Source organism: Petaurus breviceps, unplaced genomic scaffold (assembly GCF_028583685.1).
Source record: "Petaurus breviceps papuanus isolate PSGF00001 unplaced genomic scaffold, PetGlider_PUasm1.0 90919, whole genome shotgun sequence".
NCBI classification, from domain to species: domain Eukaryota; kingdom Metazoa; phylum Chordata; class Mammalia; order Diprotodontia; family Petauridae; genus Petaurus; species Petaurus breviceps.
Genome location: NW_027187378.1, coordinates 7,803,126 through 7,812,701, shown reverse-complemented (window position 1 = coordinate 7,812,701; position 9,576 = coordinate 7,803,126). Strand labels below are relative to the sequence as shown.

Here is a 9,576-nt window from a genome sequence, read left to right as displayed (position 1 = left end):
ATATTTGTAATCTCTATAGGCATTGTGAATATGGCATTGCTGATACAGACAGTCAAAAAGCAAGATGTAGAGGTGTTATAGAAGATACCTTAGAAGTCATCTAACCCAATTGCTTCATTTGACACAGGAGGAAATTGAATCCCCCCAAACCAAACTGACTTGCCTAAGGGTCACACAGATAGTTCCAGAGCAAGGATTTGAACCCAGATCTGCTGACTTTCAATCCAAGACTCTTTCCACCATTCAATGCTACCTTTCTTTGCAGAATAGAACTAAATATAGGTTCTGCAGCCAATGTAAAACAAAATAAAATGTTCAGCAGGAAGTATTTTTGTCACTCATTGCAGTAGCTTGGTTCTGGGAATATGTTCAAAAGAAGAGCAAATTATCCCAATAAGCCAATAGCTTAGTCATTGGGCAATGTGTATTGATCCTGACCTTAACCATCACACAATTTCAAACAATGTTATTTGTAATAACTTGCAATTTTCTACTTTGGGGAAAAAGAAAATACATCATACTGGGAACATGGCTCTTTTTGTTTTTCATTTGCTTAAAAAAACCCTGAAAAACAAATAAATCTTTATTTGATGTTTATCCCCACAATGAGGATTAAATGAGTGTGTGTATGTGTGTGAATGTGTATGAGTGTGTGTGTGTGTGTGTGTGTGTGTGTTGGGGGGATAGTGCTGCAAGCAATCTGGAAAAAATAAAAATGTATTTATTAAGTTATAGACAGATAATAATCTTTGATTTATGTACAGGCTCCTGAAGGGATGCATGGTACACTAACACTGCCTAAAAAGTGAGCATATCCTGGCCAGTTTAGAAAATAAGATGAGATCTATTTTTTTTTCTCTTTAATACACAGTGGCCAGGTGGTTTTAGGGAGAGAATGAACAGCACCTACCCTCATTAGATTCTTTCACACTTTCTGACTTCTTTGCTTTGCTCTTCTTGGGAGGAGGAGAGAGGCCCTTTGCTTCTAGTCCCTCTGAAAGTACAAAGATTTCATAAATTCTTATTGACATATTTACCAGAAGAGTTTGACATGTTCAAGCCTACGGCAGTTTCCTTCTCAGCAACCTATTATGGCATCATCCATTGTAATGGGCCGCACTGAACTTTGGCTGAGTAGATCTGCTTTCACTGACAAACACCAATACAAAAATGGCAGGCTTGAGTGCACTCGCCTTTTAGCCAGAATGAATATTTCCCACATATGTGAAATCACACATAAAGTTATTATTTTTCCCATTTTTTATTATCTCTCATAATGTCCCTTATAAAAGTCATTTTCCTCTTCAAAGAGGCATGTATTGGCTCAACTTCATAATCATGCATCTGTTACAAGTTGTCAATGTATACACACATTACAGCCAAGGCTTAAAGGAGACCCAGATGATCTGGAATGTCATTCCTTTTTTTAAAAGGTCTTTAGGCCATTTCACTCCCCTTTAGCAGACTGATCCAGGACACATTGTCCTTCTAATTTTTCTAATTAAAACAATCTATAAATCATCCCACTTTTTACCCTCAATTTAAGGATGGAAACTTTTGTCTACATTGAATTTGTAATTATAGTTGTTGAAAACATCTCTTCAAATATATTTCAAATAAAGACCCCATATTGCATTCAAGAATTTATTAGGGATATAACAAGAAGTCTTCCATTAAGGATTACTCCAAAATCTCAGTGGGGGTTGGAGGTGATTCTTGCTTCCCAAAGATTATGCCAGCAAAGTACAAGCTCTGGCAGAACTTACAAAGCTGAAAAGACTTCAAATATGATTGAGGTGAGAGGTTACATGTCTCTTGAATAACTACTACCATAATTATAGAGAAATGTATCTTTATAGCATCAGTCATATCAAATTACCATCTCTTAAAGTATCGAGAGTTTGCAAGCTATTTATGTGGGGGGAATAGTCACATTATTTAAATCACAGATTCTTAATTCAAATGAATAAGTTAAAAAACTATATCTAATTATTGTTCTATAGAACATAGGCAAATTCAAAACTATAATTTTCTGAATAAGAAGTGAAGTTTCAGATAGAATCTCAGTTCATATCAGCAGATACAAAGGAGCTTATAGGTTGTCTAGAAGAAAAAGCCCTTTAAGTGAGAATATGCAAAATTGGTTGATGAAATGTTTTTTTAGCTGTTAATAGGTAATTGGGGGAGGGCAGTGTCATACAGTGGGAAGGATGTTGGATTTGGAGGTTATAGGTGACTCGAGTTCAAGTCATAGCCTTATCATCTGCTACCTGTATGATCTTGGACTGAATCTCTCTGGGCCTCAGTTTCCTCAACTATAATAAGATGGGGTTAGATTAAATGGTCTCTAAGATATATTCCAACTCTAAATCTATATGATCTTATGAGTAAGAGCTTCCTCTGTCTTTCAAGTATGTGGAAATCATAGACCTGTAGTAATTGCAATGATAAACCAAGTATATGTAATCTTCTTCATGTGAATCTTTAAAACACTTTAGATAGCAGAGAAGGCATAAGCTGCCTTCTCTAAATTAAATGACAAGTAGGAGCCCAGAACACATTACTCCCACTGCATGGTCCAGATGTTCCTTCTTAGTCAAAGAGAAGCAGAATGCTGGTGATTAACAAAACATGGTCTTTGTTTTTTTTCAAATAATGCCAACTAACATTTATTTCATACTTGGAAGCTTGAAAGCCATTTAATCAATCAATAAGCATCCATTAAATGCTTTTATATGGGCCAGGCACTAGGAATGAAAATATAAAGAATGAAACAAGCCCTACTTACAAGGAGCTCACATTCTAATGGGATAAACAAGTAAACATGTAGATATACATAGAACAATATGATGAAAATAAATACAAAATTGTTAACTACAAGGTAATTTGGGAGGGAGGGCATTAGCATTTGGGATCAGGAATGCTTCATGTATAAAGTAATTTTTAAGCTGTGTCTTAAAGGGGAGATATGGACTCTATGAGATGGAGATGGAGAGGGAACATATTCCAGTCACTGAGGATGGTCCATGCAAAGACAGGGAAGTGGGATATGGAGTGTCATGTAGGAAGAACAGAGAAAAGGCCAGTTTTCCTGAGTCACAGAGTGTGGGAGGGAGAATAATGTCCAATGTCTAGTGAATCTGGAAACATAGATTAGGGTTGTAAGTGGCTTTAAAAGTGAAAAAAAAACTTTATATTTTACTCTGGGTGTATAGGAAACCACATTATATAAATTATTAAGGCTTAAAAAGCTCAAATACTATGACAGGTACTTTTCATCCCCATTTTGTAGATGAGAAACTGGGGCTCAAAGATTAAGTGACTTATCAAATGTCACACAACTAGTAGATGGGTTCTGATCCAGGCTTCTCCTAACTCCAATCCATCCCTATTTCTACCGTAATGTGCTACTCCTGTTTCTACCAGGCAAACAAACATATTCAAGAAACAGAAAAGGAACATCATCCAATGGGGAGAGGCAGAAGACTATTAATATAATCTATTAATAATCACCTCCTTGACAATCTTTGTCTATAAGGACACTGCAATGACTGATGCAACTTTTTTTTAATCCCAGAATTTCAGGGTATGCCCTGTTTTTAGATGAGCAGACTTACTCCAAAGAAAGGAAGATATTTTTTCATACTTCATGGCGTCGTTAAAGTTAAGGAAACAAAAAAAAATTGTTGGGAGTATTTGCTCTTTCCCATTTTACATTATCTCGTCTAGCTAACTATGCTCCTGGGAGACTATGCCATGATTTGACACCTCCCTGAGAAGCTTTTTTCTCTCCTCCCTCATCTTCAATCTAAATTCACATTTCTCACTTTCACCCAATTATCCCAATTTATTCCCTCAGCACTGAGTTCTAAAGATGGCTTTCCCCTCCCTTAGAATCAATATGGGGCTGAAATACAATTCTCCCTCTTTTAGGTGTTACAGTCACATGGGCATGTGTCCTGAGAGTGCACAATTTCAGGATGCTAAAGTCACAGACTCTTTGAAACTATGGCTACTCAAGTTATTCCTTTCATCTATTTAAAAAGAAAAAGAGAGAGAGAGAGAAATAGTTTAATAGATTTGATGAAAAGTTTAACGTTATTGACTTTCGAGCCCTTTAGGCAAGTGGCTTAGTTTTCTTTGGTTACAAGTAACATCTAAGGCTATTAACTCGCTCTTCAAGGTGAAAACTCTGCCAGAAGCTACATTAGTCCCCCCCCCTCGCCCCCAAACTGCTGTCACAGGGGAGATGGATTTTGACCCTTTGGAACAGGTTCAGCAAAAGGAGAAATGAGTTGTTTGTAGCAGCTCACTAAGCTCCAATGACTGCCTCCGAGGGGTTTATGAAATGGGCCAAAGCTGCATTTACAATCAGATTGGGAGATGATTCTGACCACTGCCTGCTGGGGAAAATGCCTCATCTGTACCTAGACGAGAGAGCAGTATTCACAACAGTGGCTGTTCCTCCCGTGCTGGAAAGAAGGCTGAAGCCAGAAACCAGGATTTCTCAAAAAAAGAGGGTAGACTTTATAATCAAATGCCTCATTTTGGATTTTAGCCTAAATGCTCATATTTCAGGGGACATTCTAACAGTGTCTGTAAGAGATTTTGGTATTGAAAAAAGAGATGTTCTGTCATCACATTTCTGTCCAGCCAATTTGAGAAAGTGGTGGGGGGCAAATAATTATGATGGACTATTAATTGGTCTTTGAATTATCTGTATTAATAAATATCACTCTTTATTAACATCTCTGTACCTTGGATTCACTTTTAGCAAATAGCATTATAATACTACCACACTATAATACTATCGCATACATAATTCTTTGGAAAGAATCTTTACTATTATTGAACAATAATGTAAAACATTAGTGTTTTGTTTTAAGGTTTATGGCACATTTACTTGAGATGTATGATCTCATTTAAGCCTTACAACAATGTAACCCTGTGAAGTAGGTATTATTATCTCATATCTTATAAATGGTATGAAGAAAGGAAGACATATTTATATTATTTATAGACATTTATATTATTTATTTATTTGTCTGGTTGCACTGCTATATAGTCTGAGCCAAAGTTTGGGGCCCATTTCTTTTCACTCCCCCTCCCCCTTTTAACATTTCTTTTCAGAAAAATGTAGGTTTCAGGTTAGGAGGCAGGGTACCTGCAACTAGCTCCTAGCCTCATCTCTGTTTACATATTAATCTGCTTCATTACAGTCCTGGGCACTGCCCCTGGCCATGTTTACATGATCTCATGTGCGCTGGGGAGAGAAGGAATTGCGAAGTGGGAAAAGAATGGGGAGATGGATCACTTGGCCTTAGTCCTCTGTTGTCCTGCTTCTAGCAGAACAGAGCTCTCTCTAGGACCTCTCTCAGTCAGCTGGGTCCTGGAATGGGATGAGCTCAGGAAGGTTTTTTCCCTCTCAAGATAAATATCCTTCCCTGTTCTCTTCTTTCCCTCCCCCAAATAAAGTTGTTCTTTTGGATTCTCAAGAAAAAGACAAATAAGTAACATTTCATAAATATCTCATTATTATATATCTCATAAAATATATCGTTTTACACAAGAGGGAGCTGAGACTTTGAGATCTGGTTGTGGTCACACAATAAGTATTGGAGGAAGGATTTGAATCCATATCTTCTTGAATCTAAGTCTAACACACTTTCCACTATACCACAGTATCTTTATAACAAAAGAAGAGGGCACTGTTCTACGTTTTGAGTGAAGGAAGGAATAAGTAGACACCATCTTGATGGTGAAAGAGAGATTATTTTTCCTAATTCTAACTTCAATATTATCCATAGAAAAAGTCTCATTTTCCATTCCTGGAAGGAGGTAAAAAAATGAAGACTGAAATAAGCATGGACCATATCTATCAACTGAACTATAGTATGTGTTATTTCATATGTCTTTCTGGCTTTACCTATCACTTCTAAGAGTATGATTTCTAAATTGGGATCTAATGGAGTGTTCTGCATACAGTAGACCTTTAATAAATATTTATTGAAAGAATGCCTGGTTATATAAGAATTACTATATGTGGATAAATGAACCTATTGACTGAACCCTGACTTCTCTTCAAAGTTTCATTCCTGTATTTTCAAGTATTTCTTATGAAGCTACATCTGGATGTATCAAAGGCATCTCAAACTTAGGATGTCCAAAACTTAAACTTAATTTGTCATTTTCCCCTCCAAATCTTATCTCCCTTCTACCTCTTTCTGCCAAAAGAATTCATAGAGAGTAACATTATAATGACAGAAAAGTTAAATTTCTCTCTCAGTTTTAGATAAGTTAAATTGGAAAGATGAGCAAAGAGGAAAATAAGAAAGATTTGCTTGAGAAAGTAAAAACATAAAAGTTAGGGTATCTTCTAAATGGGACTGCTAAAGAATATACATATTTCTCATCACTATATGGAACTTTTACAAAAATTGACCATGTGTCAGAGCACAGATATACTACAAGCAAATATAAAAAGATGAAAACAGAAATTGCCTACATAATCACAATGGGAATACTTTTGGAAAAACTGGGAGCTTATAAAGTAGGAATTGAGCAACCAACGTGGAATAGGCCCTCATTACCTTATGATTATTATAATAGCTTGCTGGTTGGCCTCCCTGCCTCGTTTCTCCCTAATTTAATTCTATCTCAATTCATCTATCAAACTGATCTTCCTATACTGCAGGTCTGATCATATCACTCCCTAGTCAATATTGCTCCTTATTGCCCCCAGACTCATATGAAATTCTCCATTTGGCATTTTAAGTCCCTCTTACTCATACTCTGTGATCTTATGATACTCATCTTCTTGCTTTTTCTCAAATATAACACTCTGACCCCCAACTTTGGGCATTTTCTCTGACTGTCCCCCAGGTCTGGAATTCTCTACCTCCACATCTCTTCCTCCTCATTTCCCTGGCTTCCTTTACCTCTCAGGTACTAGTCTACCTTCTACAAGAATCCTTTCCAAGCCCTACTTAATCTTTGTGCCTTCTCTTTGAGACTACCCCAATTTATCTTATATACATCCTGTGTATAAACGAACACAATTTTTGGCAAGTTTTCTGCCCCTTATAGAGCGTGAAATACTTGAAAGGAGATTAAAAAAAAACACTTTTTTTCTTGTATTCCTAAAGCTTATTATAGCACCCAGCACATAGTAGGCACTTAATAAATGATAGTTGACTGAGTGTAGGGTCTGACTCAAACTACTTATTTAGGAATTTGGCTAAGGTAAAATTACTGAGTTTGGGGGTTGGAGTTCAAAAATCCAGGGAATTCTTTCCCTAAGGCCTTTGGAGAGATGAGGTGACACTTCCTTTCTAACATGTATTCATGGGGATGGGGGTACAGTTTGCATAGGGTTGCTACAGAGGAGGTGGACCCACTGGGAACCTGGCTGAGTTAGTTTCCACTCAAATCTAGAAGAAATGCTTGGAACAATAGATAGAAGGAACTTAACAAAACCTTGGCGAGATTTACAGTCCAGAACAGAATGACATCAGAGCTGATTAAGTCAGCTAACTATCTGCATTCATTCATTAACCTGTGGCAGCTTCATGGCACAGTGGTTAGACAGCACTGGACTTGAAGTTAGGAAGATCTGAGTCCAAATACAGCCTTAGATATATACTAGCTGTGTGACTCTGGGCAAATCTCTTAACTACTGTCTGCCTCAGTTTCTTCATATGTAAGATGGGGATAATATTACACACTTCCCAGGGTTGTCAATAAGGATAAAATGAGATATTTTAAAGCTCTATATAAATATTAGCTATTTCATTCAAATATTTAAATGTACGCATTCAAATTTATTCATTCAAGCACTAGGTGTTGAAGATACAAAGATAAAAAACAAATAGTCCCAGACTTTCAGGAGCTTATATACTAAAGGCTTCATTTCTCTCAAAAACAAAACAAAACAAAAATATTCCTCATCTTCCTTCTTCACTGAGCCTTAGGGAGATTAAAAAAGAAGTGATTCAGGGCATGAGGCCAGGGTAGCCACAGCCAAGAAGGGAAAGGAAGCAATCCCTTTTTTTCTGACTATTGCAGCTGTAGCAGAATGACCCAATCTTTATCTGCCCAAAATAGCATAACAACATGTGAGCAATTTTGCAAAAGCATCCCTTCCCCCATTGTCTTTTGAAAGGTTAGAAGTTTAACATAGTAAAGCTAAGGATTGATGGATATTATGGATTGGATGGATTTCTTGGTGGGGACAGTATATTTTAATAGAATAACCATTTCCTTTTGAATTCCTTAGTGTTATCTACCTCTTACATTTATAAAGCGTATGTTGCATGAAGATTCCAAGATGCAGATTAAGGAGAATTTTCTTCTCATAATAAAGTTGTCATGTTGAAAGGCCTGTTTGTTCTGTTGCCTATTACAGATATCAATGAAAACAATAGTATTCATTGATATTATAGACATTACTGAGTGGTCAAAGCCAACTGCTAGTAACACTTCTAGCTGTGGTCATGGCCTAGTTTATTAGTACATGGCCAAAGAGATACAATAGATAATTTCTGTCTCCCTGTTTTAGCTCTTTCTCTCCTGACACAATCCTTACCAGTCCAGTTCAATCTGATTCCATCGAAAAGCATTTACTAAAAGCCTACAACATACAAGTCACTATACTGGGATTTAGGGACACAAGGAAAAAACAAAAAAATAGAATTAATTCACAATGAGCACACATTCCATTGGGAGAATACAATATGTATAACTCCCTTGGCCCCGCAGATGTGTCTTCTTCCCAGGGCACAGACGTACCTGAACTTGGGGTTATATAGAAAGAAGAACCATGTGGTGCAAGGAACAAGTAAGTAAGTGTTACAAAGGGGAGGAAATGACAGAGGAAAGCCAGGGTGTGGGGAGGAGAAGGTTTAATGGTAGCCACCAGAAGAATACCTTTCCTTTTGTGGGAATTCCCTCTAACCCATTCCACCACTCCCCTATGAATTATCAGATAAAAAGGAAAGAACAGGGTCCAAAAATTCAGTTTTGAAATAGCTGCTTTGATGGAGTGGGAGGGGTGGGATTAAAGATCCCAAGCATCAGCAGAGTGGAGACAGAGAAAAAGTGGCTGTATTTGGAATCAGTACCCTTTATCTTACTCATCACTGATTGTACAGTATCATGGAGGATAATGAGTAAAACACAAAAAAACAACTGAGGTACACTTGTGAACTGCTAGTAGGAACAGTCAAAAGGGAGATCTGAATCTCTGCTTTTGAACTATGTTGCTGGAACACTTGGAGATGGGAAGGGCCTTGAGACAAGATAAGGGATGCCTGTCTGATAGAGTCATACAGACTGATACAGTCCACTCAGTGGTTGTTTTTAATATATATTAGATTCTTTTGCTTCTTTGGGTATAAAGAATGAAATACATTCAAACCATGTTTCTGTGATCAACTCTATTAATCTATGCTAATATGTCTAAATGGAAACATAGCATTAAGGGAAGAGAGGGAATAGAAGGAAGGGAATAAGCATTTATATAGCACCATCTATCTATCTATCTATCTATCTATCTATCTATCTATCTATCTATCTATC

General features: G+C 37.0%; 1 protein-coding gene across 2 annotated transcripts in view; it reads right to left on the bottom strand.

Moving 5' to 3' along the window:
- The window catches only part of MACROD2 (mono-ADP ribosylhydrolase 2), a 2,250,628-nt gene that overhangs the window by 210,555 nt on the left and 2,030,497 nt on the right, over positions 1-9,576 (bottom strand). Inside the window, exon 10 of one of the 2 annotated variants that reach the window (XM_069075440.1) lies at positions 911-994. The exons of the other annotated variant lie outside the window; for it this stretch is intronic. Coding sequence (XP_068931541.1) covers positions 911-994 — 84 coding nt within the window. The remainder of the gene's footprint in view (positions 1-910; positions 995-9,576) is intronic. 2 annotated transcript variants of the gene reach the window in all.